The following is a 24783-nucleotide window of genomic DNA, read 5'->3' on the forward strand; positions in this document are numbered from 1 at the left end:
ACTGCTCCATAATGGCAAAGCTAAAACAGCATTTCTTTAAATTTCATTTTTGCAAATTAAAGACACCTGAAATTGAGCCCAGGTGCCTCCTGTTTCTCCTGCTCGTCTTTGAGATCTTTCTACACCTTGAGTGGAGCCCAGCTGTGGTAAATTCAGTTGATTGGACATGATTGGACAGGGCACACACACACACACCTGTCTACACACATGTAAGGCCTCAAAGCTGACAATGCACGTCAGAAGCTGATGGAGCTGCCTTCAAAGCTCAGAGACAGGATTACGCTGAGACCTAAAGACCGGTCACACAAACACACTTTTTGAAGGTCTTGAGCTTGGGATCAACCACATTTTACTCAGCCTTGTTTTGGTTTCAGACAAAGAGGACTGTGGTTTTATTTCAAGACCACAGCTGTGGGGAAATCATTAAATTGCCTGTGCAAAAAAGGAGTGTTGAATAAAGAAGAATATGTTGATTTAAACTCCTCAGTCGTCATCCTGAGCTTTGACCCCAACAGGAACTTCACAACACATCTCAGTGATGATCACGCTCCCTTTTTTATTATGCCTATCAATATTACAGTGAAAAGGTGCAGAGCCACCTCTGACATCGTAGCACTTGAGGAGTCTTCACTTGTCTCGCTGCATTCACGGCAGCCTTGGGCAAAAAGGAACATGGAGCCAGAGCTGTCACACAGCTCCACTGTAGGGTTCATGTGCACAAGTCTATATATGTGTGTCTTTAAGTACAGAGTGTTCTCCACAGGGGGAAGAAAGCGAAAAATACCACAAAAAAAAAGCATCACCTTGACCAACAAGGGGCTGCAGCAGTGTTTCTGAAGCAAAGTCTCTGTGCAAAATATTTCCACTGTATACCTTTTTATTAAGGTAATGTCCATGAACAAATACATACAGTATTTATAGTAAAACTGTATTTACATATCACATTAAAACAGGCATTATTTATATTACAAATCCTCATTGAATTCTAAGAAAGGTTTCTATCATTAGCCTTAGAATCCCATAAATACAAAGTGAACTCACTGACACTTGGCAAATTGTTCTTGTCTCTTTTGTAAACTTGTCATATTTGTGTGTGTGTGAGCAAATCTAGGTCTAAATCTGCACTGATGCATTTCACCGACATACTTGATTAAAGTGCTGATTCAATGGCAATTTTGACTAACCCTAATGTCAGCAGAGGACACGGGGAAATGCACCGCTCTCACACCGTCACACGGCAAATGTGTCACATTTGCCTGATTCTAGTAAACAGGGCAACTTTGCAGTGACGTGACTGCGTCTCAAATGTAGAAGTAGTTCTCTGCAGCCTCTCCGCTCTCCACCATTTCGCTCAGCTGCTCGTTTATCGAATCCTGCAGCGACCCCAGGGAGAGTTCTAACACTGGGCTGGTGCTCGGGGAGCCCTGCGGGATCTCCAGGAGAACATCAGATGGCTCCGCGTCCACTAGCTGCTCCCCGTCGCTCAGGCTCAGTCTGTGTGCGCCTTCCGTCTCTGAGGTGGCTGTTTCCGTAGCGACTGTTTCCAGGGCAACCTCCTCAGTGGGAGTGTCCTGGACTGCTGCGTCGTCCGCTGCTTTGGAAGCCTTGAGTGCGGCCAGTCTCTCGATTTCTTGAACTAGTTCCTCGTTTTGCTCCTTCCACTGACGGTACTTTGAAGTTGTGAGATCAGAGTCCTCTAAGATCTTGTTGATCTGCAGCAGCTCCACCTCTTTGGCCTGTGGGGTGAGATGGGTGTCAGTGACCACGCAGATGTACTTATATATCAAACTTGCTGATTCTGACTGTGGCTACAAGGCAGTTATTTAACATCAGTTCATTCTTATGTCCATGACCTCCAGTCAAAAGCAAAGGGAGTTACAGTGATTTCTAACTGACCAGTGTAACTTTGTCTATTAACAACTTAAAGGGACAGTTCATCCTGAAATCAAAAATACACATATTTCCTCTTACCTGTGGTCCTATTTATCAGACTAGATTGTTTTGGTGTGAGTTGCAGAGTGTTGGAGATACCTGCCGTAGAGATGTCTGCCTTCTCTCTAATATAATGGTACTACACAGCACCTGGTTTGTGGAGCTCAAGCGCCAAAAAAATACATTTGAAATGCTCAACAGCAATGTGTCTTTCCAGAGATCATGACCCAGTTAGTCAAGATAATCAACAGACCTTGTTGTGAGCAGTTTCATGTCGGAACTATTTTTTGTATACCAATCTACACCTACTGACTGTATTATTGCACAGAAGGAAGGGTGCATCTACTGCTGGCTCACCTAGCACCACTGAGCTAGCTAACAGTACAGCTCAGACGAGGACGACAACACATTCTCACTCCGACCTCGTCACATATCGACGTTTGGTCTTGGACTTTCCACGTCCACATGCGACATGCAAGGTACCCTGGGAGTGTTGGTTGTTGATGTTCGGGGACACCTTGTCAAGTTCTGCCTGTTACATGCATTGTCTTTTTTCAAGATACACTTCCGTTTTCACAAGAAGTGTACAGTTTGCATACAGTCTCTTTCAAAATAAATGCACTACATCAGTACAACACTGCAAATTGTCATTTTTTTCCCTTCAGCAACAAACGCATGTGGTTGGGTTTCAGAAAAAAGAACAGGGTTGGGCTTTAGCATCTTACAAGATGCGAACACTGCTCTCCCGGGTGAAGGTCTGTGTTTATTGGACCCATCCACAACTCACTCCTGCCTGCCCCACTTAGACTTTTGCCACTTTAATTTTCATTCTTGTCCCGCCAACTTTCCCCCTGATGCCGCCAAGTGCCGTTACACTATAACAGCAACCGGCTACGAATCATGCTGACGTTAAAGGACAGCTTTTTTCGTTGGTGTCTGACGCTGCAAGTCACTGACCAAGTGCCAAGTTTTGACAACTTCGGAGTGAGACCAGGTTGAGGACGATGCCATTAATGTTTACATCTCATGCTGTCACAAGCCTCTTGTCCATGAGTAGATGCACGCTTCCGTCTGCGCAGTAATGCGGTTGCTAGGTATAGTTGGGTTAAAAAAATAGTTCCTACGTGAAACTGCTCACAACAAGGTCTGTGGATTATCTTGAGTAACTGGGTCATGATTTCTGGTAAGAGAAATTGCTGTTGAGTTTTTCAAATGTATTTCTTGGCGCTTTGAGCACCACAAGCTGAGTGCCATCTAGTTCCATTATATTCAAGAGAAGGCAGACATCTCTGCGGCTGATATCTCCAACACTCAGTAAGTCACACTAAAACAATCTAGACTGATATACAGCACTACAGGTAAGAGGGGAAATTTAGCAGACCTGTTTCAGTGTATCAGTGATTTTGATTCTTCTCACCTTGAGAGTGCTCTGCAGCGCCCGCAGCGTGTGCGCTTTCTCATTGATGACTGGGTTCTTGTTGCGTCGAATGAATGATTTCCTGAAGTGGTCGTGTGTAAATGGCTGCTCCTGGCCCATCAGAGAAACCCCTCCTTCCTTTATGTTGTTTAACATCATGCCCATCTCATCCACTTGTCCTCCTTCTCACAGAGAAGAAGATACACACAGGGAAGAGCGAATAAAGAGACAAAAATCATGGAATTAGACACAAATAGAGAAGCAGGGTTTGGCTGACAACATTATGTGTTGATGGGTTGATGAGACAAAACATCCACAGGGTGAACAGGGAGGAAGAAAACAGCATGTCTTGAAGGAAATTAATTTTTTACTCACAGTATTATTAAAACATCTATCAGAGGGACTTTGAGTAAAGAAATTATTAATGGACAGAATAAGGACGGAGCTGAGGCAGTCACACAGCACATACCTGTTCCTTTGCTGCCCCCTGTCGCAGGACTCGATAATGGCACCTTCGTCTTCGCCTTGGGGCGAGGCAGAGTGTGGGACTGCACTTTCTGAGCCACAGAATGAGACACAATAATCAGAACCATACTCCAAATGATGTGTGGTTATTGTTTATGCATGTGTAAAACTCTAAAGGCTGCACCGACCTTGTTTCTCCTGCGGGGCGAAGGTGATCCCTCGCTCTCTGATTCGGTCTCACTGTAACACTCTGTCAGTGAACACAGGTGTTAAATTAATATCAATATTACACATCATATCACAGCAGGCTCACAATTATTCACACATACAACTTTTCTGATCATTTTCAACTGGCTTGCAGGTCTGAAATCACATAAAAAAACTGCAGGTAACCATGGCAACAGCAATTATGTTTGTCCTATTTTGCCAGAAAACTCTGCCTGGTGAAACTGTCATATCCATAAATTAAAAGGACTGCAATGCTGACAAAAACACAGACATTTATTGATTTTTTTGTCCTATAAATAACCATGATATGACTGAGGTGTCCTGATGTTGGACATAATGGACTTAAAGGAGGAAACATCCCAATCTAGCCCATTATTTAGGTACAACAGGACACCTTATCATGCATTCTTAGTTGGTCAAGTTAAGTCAATTTTAATTTCAAGTCATGTAGAAATAACAATATGTGCACTAAAGGTATTGCAAGACATCTTGGTGGAGTGAAACCACTACATGCATATTTAAGTGCATGACTTTTGATGATTAGAAGTACAAATATAAGCAAAGGTTATAATAATTTACATAGATACCTCTTGAGATTCAAAATCTCTTTTTCAAGAGCGTCCAAAATACAGAATAAAAATACAGAATAAAAATGTAAAGCTCTGAAACAAGCAATATAAAACACAAATTAAGATTACTACAAAGGAAAGCCAAAAAGTATGTTAATATACACTAGAAATGAACTAAAAAAATGCAAAAAAGGGCAACTATGATAACAAAGACCAGCTATGACACACCGTGACATTGGTATATAGAAGTACGTGTACAAAAATCCTGCAACAGTGCTTTGAAATTGCCCAGAGGAACCAAAGAATGCAGCTTTAAGTCCTTCTGCAGAAGATTCCACATATGAGAAGCTGTGTACATGAATGCTTGCTTGCCAAACTTTGTACGCACCCTTGGTACAGACAATAAATACATAGCCATTATATAAAGAGAATGTTTCCTCACCTTCTTCACTGTCTAAGTCTGTGCTGAACTTCTTGTGCTTCTGTATGGCTGTAATCAGACTGTTAATCCACCTGTAGAAAAAACAAACAAGCTACATCAACACAGATAAAGCAAATACAATTTCTCTTTCAGTAATCTTTAAGTTACACAGCTTTAAATTTCAACAAAAGTGATCATTCCTTCATACAGAACAAAAACAGGATCCTCTAAAGCCACCTGTAGGGGGCAGTGCAGACCAGCATCTGTTACAGGATGATATGACATCTCTGTTGAGCTCAGCGGCAGCAAAAAATGAATGAATGAAGACATCATGTCTTGTAGCCGAAGCTCCTAGTCCACATTTAGAGAGATGCATTTTAAAGCGGATCATTTATGTAAGAAATGTGGTGCTGGAGGCTAATCTGCATTATTAAACCACCTCAGCTCATCTGTTTAGGCTCTGGAGAAGAGAAAGAAAAGAGGAAAGGCTCCTCAGGTTGTCATCCATCCAACTTACTTGCCCATGTCACTGACATTGTCGGCAGCGAAGAAGAGGTTCTGAAATCGCTGGTGGCACATTTTAAACACGCTTGTAGGGAGGAAGAACAGAGAGAGAAGAAACATGAGTCTAACTGCAGAGAGATTGAAACACATAAGTCATCAATGTGCACACATAGACATGATTCTCATTCTCCAGCTCTTTTGTCATTCATAAATTCAGATTCAGATACAACGGGTGCTTTTTATTTTAAAGGGAAACTTCTGTATTTTTTAACCTGGACCCTATTTCTCATGTTTAGGTATCTATGTGACAACTGAAGCTCAAGACAATACTCTTCATGCTCAGGATGTAAGTTTCTTTCTCACCCTGCAATTCACTCCTTGCACGTATGCTCACTCACTATATCTAGGTGTCATTGTCTCGGTCTGTCAAGTGAGTCATCATTTGATTCACAATCAGCCAATAGCACAGCGACACACCTTCTCTGTCAATGGTCATCTCACTGCTCCTTATTTTAATATGATTCTTTCTCTGACATCGTTCTTTCTTGCTGCTGTCGTTCGCACCCTCCACCTCCCCATCGCCACTCAGGCCTTGTTTACACGGATACCGATACAAATAAGAACAGATTTTTATTCATCCCGTATAAAAAAAAATTCCGGGTTTACAGGATCAGTTGTGAAAACGATATGCCTGTTTACACAAAAACGCAAAAACTTTTTGCTGCAGTTAGCATGCCAGGCCAGTAGGTGGCGATACGCGAAATACCAAACACCATAGAAGAACGTTCTGCGCATGCACAGTGATTTGTTTTCCTCTTGGCGCTAGTGATAAAAACAATGATAAACTACATTTTAACCTTGTGTAGCATAGTTAGCCGCTATTCACTTACTAATATTGGGCACAGCAGACATCTTTGATGTAGCGGTGATGTTGATGCAGCAGTGCTAAGTATATTTGTAAGCTCATAAGTACTCCCAAAAGTGCTAACAAAACGTCAACAACCCGGCATATATCCACCATTGTTGTCGTGGCTCCCGGGCGCCTAATGGGCATGCGTGAACTGGGTTGCAACGTCATCGTTTTCCAAAATCTCCATCTATCCTGTTTACACGTCTCCATAGACACAGATATTGTTAAAAACTTTCACTTTGGAAGCCGTTTTTGAAAATCTCCGTTTTTGTCGAGAAAAACGCCGGTTACGTGTAAATGATAGGTGCAAACGCAAAGATAAATACCCGTTTTCAGAAATATACAGAGCCGTATAAACAGGCCCTCAGTCTTTACAGATTCATCAGCCTCATAAGCCTCAGCAGCCTCAGAGTCAGCAGCCACCACAACCATCGGTGTCTGGACTTCATGGGGGGGGATTTATCCTGCTGCCGCTCAGATGTCCCTCGATCACGAAGTATCTCCTTCTGGTGTCCGAGCACCAAAGACTTCTGTTAATATCATCTTAACTTCATTCTTCTGTCTCTCCTGATTGAAATAAGTATGTGGCAAAATTATGGAAAGGACCCTGGAGAGAAATGAAAGGTTTCTTAACCTTTGACTGGTCTGTTTGTTATAGTTACCAAGTCTCACTCAAGGAGAAATCTTGTTCTGAAATCTTGCGAGAGGTGACTTATTGTAGGAAAAACAACGGTGGAAGTATAGAGAAGTCACTCTTTGGAGAGCAGAAAACACAGCTGACCTGCTCAGTGAAAGGTAAGGGAAAACGTTTCATTTCTCCAGAGGGGCTTTTCTGTAATGTTGTCAGACACTCCTCATAACAATCTGTCTGTCAGCGCCAAAAACAAGCACTTTTAATAGAACATAAATTGACAGTTCACAATTGCCCGTAGGGATCACATTACAGTCTGTTTCCATGCTGCAGCTGCCTCTGTCAATACTGAAAAAGTAATTTAAAAATTGCCGTCTCCACAAGTCACTTAGATACAGAAAATGGGGAACTATAAAAATTCAAAAGTTTCCCTTTAGGAGTTATTTTAAAAATAGAGAAAAATGGTTTTGTTTTGCAGATTCCTGCATCATGTATATCACGTAAGCCATGTTGCATAAAGTCAAAACAGAGCATCCACTGTGCGCAGGGACAGTAAAGGTTCTGTTTCACACTACCCAGTGGCGTCAAAAAGATTAAAATTCTTTATGAGTGCAGCACCCTGTCTTTGATAATACCAAGACACTAAAAAAACCCTCACATATTCCTGGATAAAGAGCATTTTAATGTGACCCATCACTGAGTTCATACTTACTATTTTCTCTTGTGCTCTCCGGCACTCTCGATGTTGTAGCTGGATATATTCACAAAACCTTCTGCCTTCTCATCCTGCAGAAAAAAAACACATACACACACATGATCAATTTTATTTTCAGGTAAAGAAAACATGGTACCACTTCAGAGATGAACTTTTCTCCTAGTTTTATTCCCACCTGTTGGCTTGTGTACCAGTATAGGGAAGGCCCCTTGAGGATGAACCAGAAGCGCTGCCACTTCTGGGTGAGGAAGACGCTGCTGTCCTTTCTCTTCTTCCACAGCCAGCCATCACAGTCAGGTCGACCCAACTCGCGGCAGGACACGCGGCGCCGACTCATAGCCGTCGTCGATCCTGGAGGGACCAAAGGAGGGAAGAAGACGAGCAGAAAGCCATCAACAAGACATCAATGAACACATTTTTTAAAGAATAAACACTTGAACTTTTACATATTATTCTAGTTTCTTCCTAGCATGGTACCACATTTGGGAAATTAACCCTTGGGAAACATCTTCTAGAAACATGTTTATTCCCTATACTGCTTTTAACTGGGACTTAAATTGCTCTTGTTCTAATCTTGAATTTCAACGAACAAACTCTTACCTTTTGTAGAGGTTTTCTTTGTGTCCTTATTGCTCTGAAAAGACAAACCCATAGAATTTATTCTGTGTTTCATTCAAATTTAAACATTACCTATATGTTTTTAAATGTCCGGTAGTAAAAGTTTGCCTCTCTCACCATGTGTCCCACCATCTCAGGGCAGGAGCTGACGCTGGCTCTTTGCTGGTCAATCCCCTGAGGTGAGGGACTTCTGAAAGTCCCAAATCCCAGGGATGGAGACGGACTTCTGGGTGAGGGAGACCGGTCTTTTCTTAGTCCTGGGGACAGTCTTGAAGGGTCCAAACTCTCAAACTCCCCTGAGAAACACACACGGATGTATGAGCTATTTAACCTGACTTTATAATATCAAACTGAATTTGTGTCAGCCGTCGGTGATCTACATTAAATATTCTCACTCTATCAAGATGACAAATCTCCTCATTGTGCACAGTACCTTTAACCCATTCAGAACCCAATTATGTTCCAAACAAACACACACATGAAATATTGTAATAGTCTAAATTGGTGGCCAGAAGGAGGCTTAGCCATGTACTGTCATGAATTCAACGTAACACCAGGTGAGTAACTGATGTACAAATGTGTACAGTGGTTATTATTCTTTCATGTCTCTTTAATAAAGAGCTGCTGTCTTTGCAAAACCATCTTGGCTTTATGTCCCATCCAATATCCTGCCTCCAACAGTGGAAACAAGATGCTCTCTAGCAGAAGCCCCGAGCTCCCTCTGTGTTTCTCACCTGAGACTGACAGCCGTGACAGCCCCCCCTGTTGGCTTTGATATGAAGTGAGAGTCAGACTCCCCTCCCGCTCCCTGTCAGAGGCCAACTCTGACTCCTCCTGTCCCATAGGCTGCTGCTGTACCTCTGGCCCGTGAACAGCTTTCCTGCAGTGGAAAAACACACAGACCAATTAACATCTCACTGATGGTGCATTCAGGTGCGTCTGAGAGGCTACCATGCCTGATATTAAAGATACTAATATGAGGTGAAACATAATGAACAACCTGTGTTGTCTTTTAAAAACATAAATATAACTCCTGACTGTTCGCCAGTGAAGTTTCTACTTGTTTTTCTTTACACTGGAGTTTTAGTTTATCAGGATGTGACAGGATTATTTACAACCTTAATGCACCATCCACGCCTACTCCCTCCATTTGTCTGAGTACGCCTGCTCTCCATCAGCTCTCACTGTCTCCTTTGGCCTCTCCATCATTCTTTTTCCTCCCTTCTCCCATTTTTTTCTTATTCTCTCCCCCTTGTTCGTGTCTTTCTTCATCTCTCCATACCCCCCTCATCTATTCATCTTTTGGCTCATCTCTTCATATGCTCTCACTTCCAGTCAGCCGTGGGTTGTGGGTGTGCACGGTGGAATTTATGGCATTTGCAGTGTGACCTCATCGCAAACCTACCGGGTCCTGGCAGATTAATGAGTTCAAAAGGGTTTGTGGGAGGTTGTGCTCTGCTGAGTAAATCACTGGTAGTTTAGCAAACCAAACTTACGTCGATGTAGAGTTATGACTCTTCTTAACAGACTTGCTTTTTATCGGTTATGTGAGAAATTCAAGCACTTCAAGAGAAATCAAGACGCAGGTACGCCAGGATGATTTGCCTCTACGAAATTGTTTCATTCACTTTTATTTAGCATATTCTGCTTATGTATGGTGTTTCTTATAATTCTGTTAACATTTGATGTTTCTCATATGTGCCTCTTGTTGGGTCTCCCGGATGGTCATATTACAAATATCAAACATAAGAGACTCTTCGATCTTCTGACTTTTGCTGCCAGGAAATTATTCTGCTCTTTTGGACCAAGGCTGCTGCTCCAACAAAAAAGTTGTGGCACAATCTTATATTGCAATGTGTTCCCAATGAATATACGTCCTGTATGCTTTAGTCCTCGGCAGAGTCTTTTTATAATGTCTGGGACCCTCACTTGAAGTACATTGGACCTACATCGACCTGGATGTAATGCCCACTATCTTTTATTTAACTTCTCATTTTATTTGTTATGTCATGTCCGAGCTGCTTTGTTCTGCGGTGTTTATAAAAAATGTAATCACTATATTCTTGAATTTTTTTTTTTTAAATCAACGTTTCTCATTAAAAAGTTTTGCATGTGTTCTTGTTTACATCGATTATTTGCTCACATTATTCGTCTTTCGTGCATTTTGTTGGTGTGTTGCTACATTTCTTTGCACATTACCGCCACCTGTTGACAGCGGTGGGTAGAGTAAATAAAAACAGTACTCAAGTAAAGGTATTATTATTTTATAATTACACTGGGTAAAAGTAAAAGCAGTCATACAAATAAATACTTGAGTATAAAAAAGACTAAAAAAGTATCATAAAAATACTCAAGTAGTGACTAACTTCATTAGAGCCCATTGATTAAATCAGCGTCTTACATTTGGACAGGTTCTCAATAGGTAATGCAAATGTGAGGTGCACTTTACATCTACAGAACTTGCTGTTAAAGTTGTAGTTGGTAACTTTTATCAAAAAATAACTTCTGCCATAGTGGCTAAAACTGTTACTTTATCCACACAGCACTTAATGAGGCAGATAAAATGTAAAAGCTGGTCTGGCCGGTGGGCGGTGTGTGGTGCTGGCACTTTGGTTAACTGTGTCCAACAATGCGGCCAGGTCACAAACTTTCTCATTTTACAGCTTATTAGTAAACTAATACATGTTTGTGACAACTTCTGGTGCAAAAAAACAGGCAATGCAGTGACAGAATCTTGATTCATGACAACAAGAAAAAAAATTGTGTCACTAGCAGAGCGGAGAGATGCTTCTGGGACACGGTGCAGTGCATCTGGTTGAGTCACAACAAGCATTGTCTCGAGTGGCCGTGATCAGCAGGGGGTTAGTGTGTGGACAGGCTATCTTAATGCTTGTTTTTGGACCATTGCTGTGGTGTAAAAGTACATATATTTTGTTGCAAATTTTCTCAAACAGGAGTAAAAAGTATTGCGAAAAACACTCCTATGGGCAAGTGGGTAACCCTGTTGTAACGGAAATCCTTGCTGCGCTGGGCTGACATCCCAAACCTGACCAAGCCAAGCCAAGCCAAGCCAAGCCAAGCCAGCACATGACTGTCGAAAAGTCCCATTAGAAGTACAATTGTAAAAAAAAAAAAAAATCAATTAATTGTGTTCATATGACCGGGTAAATATAACGTGTTACTACCCACCACTGCATGTTGATCAGTGTATAGAGTGAAACAGCTGGTAGGAATGTGTCTCATGTCACCTGTATGCATGTGCACTGAATATAAACAAAAAGGAGGACCCACTCACCAAGACATTGCTCCTATAATGCAACCAGCAAACATAATTTCCCCACGGTAACTTTAATGTACAAACATTTTGTGTTTCTTTTATCTTGGTCATATAAATCATTTAGCCTTATGCAATGGCTGTCTTTTGATGATTTATGCCCTCACTCAAAGGACAAGTAAAAGAGGATTCTTGAAACGTGAAGGGAAGGTTCAGGTTGGTTAAAATCATATTAATATCCAGTTTTGCCCCCAGTGACCAAACACACTCAGAATATTAATATAAATTGAAAAGCTAATGTATGCTCTCACCTAAAAGACAGGGATCTGACAGAAGCTGCTACCCTCTCAAATATGGAGTGCCTCGGATTGTCCTCGTCCTCCTCTGAACTCTCTTCCTTCTCCTCTTCCTCCTTCTGAAAAGAAACCGGGAGAATACAAGCATGTGAATGTGCACACTCAACTGTGAGTATGTATTTAGGGATAAGCGGAGGGGTAAAGAGGCGAGTGTCATGTGGATCGTAATGGCAGCTTTCTCCTCAGGTCTCCATCTGCTCACTCTGCTTTAAGAGATGAGACAACAACACAGACACTGACGCACACACACACACACACACACAGTCTGTGAAAGTCTCGGGCAGCGAGTGAGGGCAACAGGAGCTGAAACACACAGCTGATTCACATCTCCTTATGTGTGTTTTCTCACCCTACGGCGGCAGCAAGATCTGAGATAACATGGTAATAGTCACAAGGCGATGTGTGAAATGCAGTGTGTGTGTGTGTGTGTGTGTGCTCTTGTCTGAGGTTCAGTATGTAATCCAGTGTGTACAACAGTCGCCATAGAGACTACTGAGAGTAAGTTTTCATGGAAACAGATCCCGAGAGATATCAAACGGAAATGGAGGTGAGGATTCTCATGACAGGGATGCTTCAGGTTCCCCTGGTATAAACCGTGTAACCAATCCAGCTTTTAGAAAGATGATTTGATGTGTCACTCTTGGGTGTAATTATCCTAAACTGAAACTAAGTGGTAGGAAATGAAAATTGTACGCGTGCAACAACAACGCTGTTGGCTTGGGGTTTATTCTAATGGCTTCACAAACGATTACACAATTTCCAAATGAAGTTTTCGAGCCCACAAGCTTCTGGAGGCAAAGTATGAGTAACAAGAAGAATGACATTCCTGAGAAATGTTGAAGTGCCTGTGTGGGCTCATCATGAGTAATTGTGCATACTGGTATACAGTGATGATATGCACAGTTTTGCCTAATGTTCTGTCAGAATGTGGCTGGTGGTGAAGATGCTGCGTTTGACAGCAAATGATGTATTGATGGATGCTGTTCATTAAATACCAAGATACTCTAAAAGTGCTGGATGGAGCTGACACATGGTGAGAATTCTGCTTTTCTTCTTTTTCAGAGTTTTGCTAATTTCGTGAAGGATGAACCTTCTTGTGAACAAGGCAATCAGAACATGAGATTTTGATATTCCTTGTGTGTGGATTTTTCTTTTGGGGCCAGGAATATCTACAGCAGGGTTGTCCCTTGTCACTGATTCTGTCTGTGATAATCATGGACAGGACCTCAAGGCACAGCCAGGGCTAGGAAGGAGTACAGTTTAGGATCCTCAGAATTGCGTCTCTACTTTTCGCAGATGATGTGGTTCTGTTGGCTTCATCACACCATGACCTCCAGCATACACTGGGGCGGTTTGTAGCCGAGTGTGAAGCAGTCAGGATGAGACAATTTGAGGCCGTGGTTCTCTACCGGAAACCTGTGGATTGCACTCTCTGGGTTCGGAGAGAGTTACTGCCTCAAGTGAAGGAGTTCAAGTACAAGGGTCTTGTTCATGAGTGAGGGTAGAATGGAGCATGAGATGGATCAGTGGTTTGACCGTCATGGTGAAGAGGGAGCTGAGCCAGAAGGCAAAGCTTTCAATTTACTGGTCCATCTACGTCCCAACCCTCACCTATGGTCAAGAGCTCTGGGTAGTGACTGAAAGAATGAGATCATGGATACAAGCAGCTGAAAATGACTTTTCTCCATTAGGTGGCTGGGCTCAGCCTTAGAGATAGGGTAAGGATCACAGACATCCGGAGGGAGCTCTGAGTAGAGCCTCTGCTCCTTCATGTCCAAAAGGGGTCAGTTGAGGTGGTTCAGGCATCTGATCAGGATGCCTCCTGTGCGACTCCTGTTAGAGGTGTTCTTGGCATGTAGGGATTACATATCTCATCTGGCCTGGGAACACCTCGGGGTCCCCCCAGGAGGAGCTGGAAAGCGTTGATGGGAAGAGGGACATCTGGGGTGCTTTGCTTGGCCTGATGCCCCACGACTCGACCCCGGATAAGCGGATGAAAATGTATATGTGTATGTTTTTAAAGGGGACCTATTATGCTAATTTCCAGGTTCATACTTGTATTTTGTGTTTCTATTAGACCATGTTTCCAAGCTTTAATATAAAAAAAAAAAAACGACTTTATTTCCCTCATACTGTCTGTGCTGGAACACGTGTATTCACCCTCTGACGAGACGCTCTGCTTTTCTGTCTCTTTAAGTCCCCCTCCCGGAAAAAGCCTCGTCTGTTCTGATTGGTCTGCATTTCCTCGTCTTCCGCATCAGTGCTGTCTGCATCTGTGCACCATTATTGCAGCTGAGGAATGCACATGTTCCAGCAGGAATATGATCCAAAATCAAGAGACTACGTGTTTCCCTGACATTAGCATGTAGCTACATGTAGCATATGGAATGTAGATACTTGCAGTAGTGTGCCTGGAGCAGACGACTATATAAAGAAATCTGTCAAACACTGAAATCAGCTTGTTTTGAAAGTAGAAAAAACCTACTTTTACATAAGTTACCTCATAATTTAAACTTTGGCCACATTTAATATGGACATCCAACACTGTAACATTATATATATGACAGAAAATAAGGAAAAGCATAATAGGTCCCCTTTAAGACACCTCATCATAGACCAAAGTGTTGATCGAGGGGATATTAATGAGCATCATTATGATCATCAACCTCTAGGAACCATTAATACATCCATACCAACTTCCCTTGCTAGTAGCAGAACTGAACAAAGTTGTCTTTAGAAATCAGAAAAGCACATACAGTACATTTAAAACTTTCCTACTTTAAGAAGTAGACAGAGTAATGAGTTGAGTCAAGGAGGACTTTGATAATCCCTGACCTGTGTGGAGGAGAGCTCGTACGGGTTTCTGCGTCGCAACGACCCCGGAATCTTCTTCAGGACCAGAGTCACTCCGTTGGGATTCTCCTTCAGCTTCTTCACAAGGTTAGCTCTGCTCCAGCCCACCTGACGCAGCAAAGCACATAATTATTCCACCTTGAAGGTTATTGTTTCAGACGTGGAGACACTTTGCAGGAACGGTAAATGCACAGAGGTTTGTCTCAGATCTAAGAGGACTGCACATACACAGTGCAATGGAGCAGTGCAACATACCGTACATGCAGGCTTGTGTACACATGCTGTAACACTCACCACTATCTGGTCGTTCACTTGAATCACTTCATCACCAGCCAAAATCTTCAGATAGGCATCAGTTGAAGGCTGCGAAAGGAGACACAAATAACAACTCATTCTAAATAAACCCAGCTAAATATAGTTCAGTGTAACTTTTGGTAATTTGTGTTCAATTCTTAGGGAACAAATGATGTTCTTATTTCTGTCTGCTGGTTTCAACTACTGTATATTTTTACCTATTTTGTGGATGTAGGAGAGTTTTTTTCAGGTATGAGGGCTTGTTTATGAACTCCTGTTACACACAGTAAGAGTGCAGTTTTGATATATTATTTTTTTGTTGTTTATTGTGACTACTGTCTATAGACTAAAGATATAGAGCATTTCCAACTAGAATTCCCGCCTCGCGGTTGTATGCCTCCGAAAACCAGTCAAGTTGCAGTTACAGTTTACATCCCTGTTTGTCCAGACTCATGTAGCCATGACAATGACATTCACAATGTTTCAAATATGGATGATAAAAACATAAAAACACTAAATATTCTAAAACAAGGATGATTCACACACATCCATCTTCAATGCGGCAGCACAGAAGATCTAATAATATTAATAATAATAACACATTGGATTTATACAGCACTTTTCTGGACACTCAAAGACGCTTTACAGAGAACAATGAAATAATCCATAAGAAGAGAAATAATGCCGAGAGGGAGAAGAACACAGTTTTTAGAGGTTGTCAGCAGTTTCTTTGAGGTGTGTTTTGAGGGGTTTCTTGAAGGTGAAGAGTGAAGGGGAGTCTCTGATGTGTTTAGGGAGTGAGTTCCAGAGGGTGGGAGCAGCAATGAAGAAGATTTAAGATTTCAAGATTAACTTTATCGTCCCACAGAGTAGGAAATTTGTCTTGGGCCCTACACCAATGCTGCAGCCATTGTTGAGAAAGTCCTGTCCCCCCAGGTGTGGTGGTTAGTCCTGGTGGTGGGGAGGTGATAAGGAGTTTGAAGTGGATACACTGGGGGATGGGGAGCCAGTAGAGGTTATGAAGGACGGGGGTGATGTGGTCACGGGTGTGAAAGTATGTGAGAAGACCAGCAGCTAAATTCTGGATATATTACAGTTTCCTAAGAGTTTTGGATGATGAACCGTAGAGGAGACTGTAGCAATAGTCCAATCTGGAAGTAATGAATGCATGAATGAGAGTCTCTGCAGCTGAAAATGAGAGGGATGGACGGAGACGGGCATCGTTTCCGAGATGGAAGAAGGCTGTTTTGGTGATGTGTTTGATGTCGGTCAAATAAGAGGGTGTGATCGAATCTGACACCAAGGTTACTGACATGGGGGGAGGTAAGCACAGTGGAGTCGTCAATGGAGAGGCAGAAGTTATGGGTGGATTTGAGAACAGATTTGGGGCCGATGATAATGACTTCTGATTTGTCACAGTTATGGCTTAAAACATGTTTTGTGAGGTCACAGTGACCTTTGACCACCAAAATCCGATCTGTCCATGTGGACGTTCGTGCTAAATTTGAAGAAATTCCTTTAAAGCATTCCTGAGATATCGCATTCACAAGAATTGGACATACATACTTATACCGACAACCTGATAACACAGTGCATTCAGCAATGGCTGTTTGCTGAGCGGAAGCATAAAAATGACAAGTAACTTTAACAGTTATTCCTATGATTTGGCAGTTAATCATAATTTGCAAACCTTAAGAAGCTAGACATAATTTAAGACCCTAAAATAAAGTCCTCAATTACTTCATATCTATGATATGTAACTTCATATCAACATTAATATATAAAGCGATAAAGTAAATGTTCTGGAAATAGAGTGAAAACTGTTAGTGGATAGAATAAGTGGAAATAACAGACAGAAATGTCTGTTGTTGGTTGATCTAATTAAAGTATTAAAAGGAATAGCTACTGTGGTATAGCAAAATCTAACAGTAGTAAAACTCACATTGACTTGTTTCTTCAAATCACCCACCCCTGCTCTATTACTCTATTGTTAAGCAGCTGCACAAGAGACTAAGCATTGAGGGCTCTCCAATCCATCCTGCCCATTCTGGTGTAACCCCATTCTTTCGGCCGGAGGAAACACTTTAAGTAATAAATCATGGCAGAGACTTGGCATTACTACAGTTGGACAGATATTTAGACCTCTTGGACTCTTGCTTCTGAACATATACTTAATTATCTTATATTTTATATAGGAAATGTGAAGAGGGAGCGATTCCTGCCTCAAGTCCAGAGTGGGATCGGTTTCTAAAGAAGGCAATCCTGACAAGAAGTCTAGTCTCTGATATCTATAACTTAATGTCTATACCTGTCCCTAATGCATATTTTTCTGTCCAGCTGGCTTGGGAGCACGACCCAAATACATCTCTGACTGCTTCCCAGTGGGACATAATTTGAAGGTTGGCTTTGAGATCCTCTAAATGTGTGAGATTAGATTATCCAGGATGGATGACAAATAGCAAGATTTATGGTGGCATAATTGTGGCAACCAAGGTTCTTTATTCCACTTGCTCCGGGACTGTCCAGCTGTTAAAACACCCTGGTTAGAAGTGATACCCAGTGCGCCCCAAAGTATGCTTGCTGGGCCTGAAGTTGGACAATAATGTTGGAGTAACTGTTGAGCGCCTATGGTTGCTTATCTACTAAAAGACTAACTCTTCTAAACTGGAAGGAGTGTAAAGCAGCCTGCCTCACAAGGGACTCCTGGCTGAAGGAATATCTGGACTTAGTAAACATGGAACGGGCAGCCTGCCTGTTAGAAGACTTCGAGGGCCTGGAAGACCACTGGGACACAGTCTGTTTAACTAGCTGCCAGTTTAAAAGGCTTGTATACAATGGCGGTATGAGATCCAATGTGAGTTACATATGCTACATGAATGTTACCCTTGCCTTTCTGATCTGATTTTATTACAGTACCCAGGTTGATTTAAAATTATAAAGGTACTATCTCTGTGTGAGGCACAAAGATGCACACAGGCTGTGTTGTGTGTGTTCGTGGCCAGTGTCCACGTCTCTAACTGCAGTAGCAGGGGAGTCAAGGGTACTTTGCTGTTGACATCATGGAAAAATAACATCTCCATCTTTCTGTCCCACAGGAGAGCTGCCCTCACACTCATTTTACAAGCCCTCCTTCTTCTGGCTGACAAACACTCACTCCGTCTTTCCATCGCTGCAGAGTTTATCTTACCAGCCCCCTTTTATCCAACTGATCTTTGGCTTTCTCTCAGAATCATGTATCTCTGCTCCTTCTATGGGATGATTTTCCCGGAGAAGCTTTTATACAGATTTCCTCGTGGTTTTATCCAGTTTAACATCAGCTAATGTAAAGTGACTATCAAATTACTCAGCAAAAAGTAGCCCGATAAAGCTGTAACCTTATTCAAACTAAAATGGACTTGCAACTAATACACACACATGGATATTATAAGCTGTGATGTGTCATGTTCTGCGAGATGTTTCTTTGTTTACAGGCAGTTTGCAGACAGCAACATTTGGTCCAATCAGCCCGAAGTAGATATTTATAAATGCAAAGCGTTTGCAGCAGAAGGGCTCAGATTGGTTTCAATTTCAAAGCAGTGAGGCAAAGAAAGATAAGCCAACAGCTAAAAATAATGTGTCACACAAAAGTACTTCCATGGGGATTTCTGCCGAGTCCGGAGCTAGTGCTTTCATGATAAATGAATGCAAATGAAAATGTTGTGTTTCCAGAATTCACTGTGTACTGATTCTGCAAACAACCACAAGAAAGTTAGTGTTTTTGGAAAAGAGACAAGAAAAAGCAAACTGCTCCGTCTTCTTTAGTTTTGCTCCACACAACTGAAAATATACCTCCCATTCCTTCCTCATGGGACACCCAGACAGACAAGCAATAGCAGATCGAAACCTTTTTTTATCAGAGAAGTGGAAACAAGGGTGTTAACTAAGTGTTATCTCCTGCAGAAATATGTGACAGACCTGAGTCACAGCTTGCAACCTGTTAAACTCCAACATCCCTGCACACTTTTTAACAGAACCGGTTCAGGAGTGAAACATCGTGAGACTCTTTTAGATGTGAGCTCTTTTCTCAAAGAGACAAACTGTAGTTGAAGTTAACCTTTTGGTCTGGAGTTCAAGAGGAGCAGAGGTGTAAGTCACGCTGCTCTTTAGAGGATTGGCTAAGAGCACTGAGATGGTTATTAACCCTGCGTGGGTTTGTGGGCTGAGTCAACAGTGAAAGTAAAGGAAAGAGTCTGACCTCAGCGACAGTTCCGGTCACGTAGTGGTTAATGGAGCCGGTGGAGGTTATCTCGATCCCCTAAGAGAAACAGAAAGACACATATCAGACAGATAAACCAGCATATTTTAGCAACATTGCAATACAGATTATCAATGTTGCACATCACTGAGTCAAAATGAGTCACCACAATGGACACATAAACACTGCTCTATATTGATACTGTCATCACTGATGGAGTCTGTGGAGATATTGATGTCTGTCTCCAGATGTATTGATGGCTCAGCGTGTAATTACCCCTCAGCCGGCCCTGACTGATTATTTTTGAGTCATAATGGGCGTGGAGGGAACCAACAAATCACACCCCAAAACGCCCACATTAGGATCAATACGTATCACAAGGCAGCAGAAACATGAATGGATTTTAACTTTGAACTGAAAAGAGAGAAGCCTAAGAAAACATTTCTTCCCACCACTACTGATTATAATTATTAATCTGTCAGCCTCTTAGCTGAGAATATCCAGGGATTTTACTGGCATTAGTTTGATGCATTACTGTAACACAGCATTTCAAAAGCTTAAAGGTCTTAATGATAACATTTTTATGTAGACAAATCATTTTTAATAATTTGAATTATCACTCTGGGGATGTATGTCTCTGCACACCAGTCAAGTTTCTCTGACAGTTTACATCCATGTCTGTGAATACTTGGATGCTTCACACACATTTTCCCCCCGACATCAAAGAAGATCTGTACAATCAGCAGTTTCAAGGTGGGCACCCAGGGTAAGTTTCACCACTTCAGTATCTGACCAAATATGTCCCTATCTGTTCCTAAGATATGACATTGAATAATGGCTATTAGACATTTGTGTGAGGTTTTGTCATAATTAGCATAAGTATTCTTGGGTTATGGTCAGAAACATATTTTATGAGGTCACACTGATGTTGACTTTAGACCTATGACCACAAAATTCTTATCAGTTTATTCTTCACTCCAAGTGGACATTTGTGTAAAATTTAGAGAAATTCCCTTGAGGTGTTCTTGAGATATCACATTGACGAGAATGAGACAGATGCAAGGTCACACTGACCTTGACCTTTGACCACCAAAATCCAATCAGTTCATCCCTGAATCCGAGTAAATTTTTGTACCAAATTTGAAGAAATTCCCTCAAGGTGTTCTTGAGATATCATGTTCACAAGAATATGAAAGACAAGGTCACAATGACCTTGACCTTTAACCTATGTCTACCAAAAATTAATCAGTTCATTGTTGAGTCCAAGTGTACATTTGTGCCAAATTTGAAGAAATTCACTTAAGCTGTTCTTGAGACATTGTGTTCACGAAGAATGAGACAGACAAGGTTACAGTAACCTTGACCTTTGACCCTTGACCACCGAAATCCCATCATTTCATCCTCCAGTTCAAGTTAATTAGAAATTAGAAATTTGCTCAAGCTGTTCTGGAGATATCGGGAGAATGAGATGGATGCAAGATCACAGTGAACTTGACCTTTAACCCTTGACCAAAGCATCAAAAATCTAGAGTTTTGGCACAGTAATGAGCAGAGTAGGAAAGCTATTTGTCACATAAATGCTAACTACCCAACTAGTTCTCCAAACACAAGGCTTTCTATGCTATCATGTAAACATATTTCTATACTACAACTAAACTAGAAACTTAACTTAACTAAGACATTACCAGAAATGGATAAGGATATTGGCTGAGTTCCAATTTCATTAGTCATGTCCTGACACTACACGTACAAATTATAACAGACATATTCGTGACACACACCACAACTGATTTTTGTCAAAGCTTAAAAAGTATTTTACATCCTCTCTTGATCTCAGCCTTCTCCTTTGTGACTGAATAAATTTGAATTTGAGGAAAATGAAAGAGTAAAAATCGAGCTTTTACTTTCACATTATGAATGGAGCAGATTTTGTGCATTCAGTGAATTATAATTCTTCCGGCCTTTCACTTCTCTCTTTCTCCGTCTTTAGTTCCCATTACTTCTAATCAATTAGAGGGCAGACCTCGTTATCTCTGACATGCTCCGAGCAATTTCTCTCTGTCAGACGAGGATAATCAAGTTTTGTTGCTGGTTGTTGAGCACATTTGTTAAAATTATCCGCTGCAGAAAAATTGTGAAGAATTACCCTCGACAGTTATAGCTAAAACCCACTCTTTTTACCCGCCACACAGAAACACACACAAATATGGACACAAACTGAATGTATGCTTCGGTATCAGAGGTGATGAAATGAAACTAGAAAATCTGCTTCTAAGACAACACACACTGGAGATGATTAGGAAGGCCAATCGAGCGAGCGAGCGAGCACAAGGAAATTGGAGTGCTATTATCATCTAACATGGGAGATTTTTAGCTAAAGGGCTGAGTACAAAAAGGGTAAAGGAAATTGGATGAACGTTTACTTAGAAATAAACAAAAAGCACACTAGATTATGTAGATAACAAGCAAAGGAGAGAGAGCTCTAATTGTTGCACTGAATGTACTGGCTGAAGGCTAAAGCATTAAGAGATGAGACGAGGCAGGAACAAAAGTTGTTTATGAAAAATACACTGACGTGAGAGAAGGTTTAGGAGGGGATAAAGAGAATAGGAGCGGGCACAGGGAGAACCTTGAGTTAGATGAAAGAGGTGATGAGTGGAACCAGATGATCATGGGAAACTGCAGGCAGTGATGAAGGCAGAGAATAGATACTGAAAGGACGAAGAGAGTCAGAAAAAACAAGACAGAGAGTAAGAAGTGATTGTCAAGAAACACATAAAGCGATAACATGATGAGAGAATTTTTTGATAAGGTAATATTGAGATTATATTTTAAGGCTGTATCCCCCCTGAAGTGAAGGGGGAAGCAGGAAAAAGGCTTTGAGCAGAAAATGGATGATGCATGTTGGTCCTACAGTAAATGACCGGATAGATGTGACAATGGAGATTTACGTGATAGAAAAGGTCACTTTCTCTATACACCTAAAGATGGATATTTTCATACAATTCTGGGAAAAATGGGTGCAATATGTTAAGCCTTTGAGACCTGACTTCGATTATTTTATTTGAAGGAACATCTTTAACTTTCAATTATTAAGATTTCTCTTTTTCTCTACTGTGTTCTCTTCTTTGTCCAGATATTGCACTGTAAGGTGCAACTTGTGAAGCCAAGCTGCTGCAAGCATTTTATTTACTTTCATTTTAGCCTTCATTTTTAAGATTATTTATCTTTCAATATGTTTTTATTTTTCATTTATTTTCTAAGATTATTTATCTTTCATTATTTTTTATTTTTCATTTACTTTTTAAGATTATTTATCTTTTTTTCATTTATTTTTTTAAGATTATTTATTTTTCATTATTTTTTATTTTTCATTTATTTTTTGAGATTATTTATCTTTCATTTTTTAAAATTTTCATTTATTTTTTTAAGATTATTTATCTTTCATTATTTTTTGATTTTTTATTTATTTTTAAGATTATTTATCTTTCATTATTTTTTTATTTTTCATTTATTTTTGGGGGATTATTTATCTTTCATTATTTTTTTTTCATTTATTTTTTTAAGATTTTTTTATCTTTCCTTATTTTTTCATTTTTCATTTATTTTTTTTAAAGATTATTTAACTTTGATTACTTTTTCTATTTTTATTTATTCTATTTTTTTATTTACTAACTTATTTATATTTGTAGCTTTTCTTTCTCTCTCTCACTGTTTTTATGTTGATCTGCACTGACAAAGGATATGTTAACACTGTATTTCAAAAATAAAATTTAAAAAATGAAATAAAAAACAACAACTTGCTAACATATATATCTAGTTGTACTTTTAGTTAGAATAGTAAAGGGTACATGTCGATAATAATAATGAACCAACAATTCATTAGAAAAAATAAGAAGGGAGGGACAGCATATTGTATATTTGTGTTTATATCTGTTTTCATGATAATTAGTGTCCTGCTACACCTTCACCACCCAGTTTCCCCTATTTGGGATAATAAAGTTTATCCTGACCTTGATTAAGATTTTTATTATTGATTAATCTCATGATTATTTTCTTGATGAATTTTAAAAAATCCCATCGTAATTTACCAAACTCTAAGATAATGTAAACACTCAAAAAAAATAAAAAAATGTTCACTTATCATCAGATATAAAAATCAGCAAGTCTTCCCAGCTGAGAAGCTGAGACTGGGGAATATTTAATATTTTTTCTTGTAAAATGAACTGATTATTAATATAGTTCCCAACTACTACACTGTTGATCAACTAATAAATTATTCTGCGTAAGCTTTACTTCTTATCTACCATTTCTAGTGTATTGAAGTGACACAAAAGAAATCCTTCCTTTGGTTGGACAACTTGAGGTCAGTGGCGCCCCAGAAATTTTCACGGGGGCGGCCAGATGGGGCCACTGACAACTAAAGTCATAAAAGAATTTCAGGAATTTGCTCATGCTGTTGAAGCAGGCTGGTTGAAAACTATATCAAAATGGCAAGTTAAGGAATCTAATACTGATATACGTTGGTTTATTATTATTTATTATTCATTTTACAGTTAATATTACTACTTATCTAATGTGCGTAGACTAATACTGGTACAGGTAACATTTTGAGTTCCACAACAATTCTGTTTTACTGTCTTATGTATCTGCATATGCATGTTAGGTGACTTATTGTTCTTCGAATAGGCTGGCTGTCCTTGAAAAGACAAATATACAGCTTTAATTTGATTGTGAGGAACAAAACATTCACTGGGAACAGGCCTTCTTATGTTAAGGTAAGACTCATGGGTACCCATAGAAATCAATTTCATTCAGGTATCTTGAGGTGAGTGATCAAGGGACTCCTTCACCAAATTTTAGCCTAACTTTGGAGCTCCCTTCCCAACAAGCATCAGAGAGTTAAATTTACATATAGCATGTGGAATTTACTGTAAATGCTACATGACATAGTGCAGTAAAAGAGTTAGCATTTAAAATAGTAAATTCACTTTAATTCTACTCAGCATGAAAAGTGGCTTTTCATGTGCTCTGTGTTTAATGAAGACAAATGGTCAGAGTTATTAAGGCTTTACCAGCTGATCACCAGGTGCCACAGGCACTAGGTCGACGCTCTCAAGCTGAGCAGTGTGGGTAAGAAGCTTCTCTGGGCTGCAATTCAGGATCTCATCGCACACTGACACCAACTGACGGCACTACAGGATGAAGCATACCACCATTTACTATCAAGAACATCTCATTCAATCCTTTACAAAATAAAAGACAATAGATATTAGTTATTCTAAGATTCTAGAGCCGGAAAAAGAATCCAATACTTACCACAGATATGATGTCCTTCTCCTTTTCATAGACGGTGTTTTTC

General features: G+C 40.4%; 1 protein-coding gene across 1 annotated transcript in view; it reads right to left on the reverse strand.

Moving 5' to 3' along the window:
- Window positions 1-538: 538 nt before the first annotated feature.
- The window catches only part of cnksr1 (connector enhancer of kinase suppressor of Ras 1), a 44991-nt gene continuing 20746 nt past the window's right edge, over window positions 539-24783 (reverse strand). Inside the window, exons 5-21 of the mRNA XM_050062608.1 lie at window positions 24741-24782; window positions 24497-24616; window positions 19422-19481; window positions 15188-15256; window positions 14876-15001; window positions 11996-12099; window positions 9145-9290; window positions 8528-8706; window positions 8393-8426; window positions 7968-8143; window positions 7790-7863; window positions 5550-5621; window positions 5054-5124; window positions 4003-4064; window positions 3819-3906; window positions 3350-3531; window positions 539-1736 (exon numbers count right to left, since the gene is read on the reverse strand). Of these exons, the coding sequence (XP_049918565.1) occupies window positions 1302-1736; window positions 3350-3531; window positions 3819-3906; window positions 4003-4064; window positions 5054-5124; window positions 5550-5621; window positions 7790-7863; window positions 7968-8143; window positions 8393-8426; window positions 8528-8706; window positions 9145-9290; window positions 11996-12099; window positions 14876-15001; window positions 15188-15256; window positions 19422-19481; window positions 24497-24616; window positions 24741-24782 (2040 nt within the window). The 3' untranslated portion in view covers window positions 539-1301. The remainder of the gene's footprint in view (window positions 1737-3349; window positions 3532-3818; window positions 3907-4002; window positions 4065-5053; window positions 5125-5549; window positions 5622-7789; window positions 7864-7967; window positions 8144-8392; window positions 8427-8527; window positions 8707-9144; window positions 9291-11995; window positions 12100-14875; window positions 15002-15187; window positions 15257-19421; window positions 19482-24496; window positions 24617-24740; window position 24783) is intronic.

This window comes from Epinephelus moara, chromosome 14 (assembly GCF_006386435.1).
Source record: "Epinephelus moara isolate mb chromosome 14, YSFRI_EMoa_1.0, whole genome shotgun sequence".
NCBI lineage: Eukaryota > Metazoa > Chordata > Actinopteri > Perciformes > Serranidae > Epinephelus > Epinephelus moara.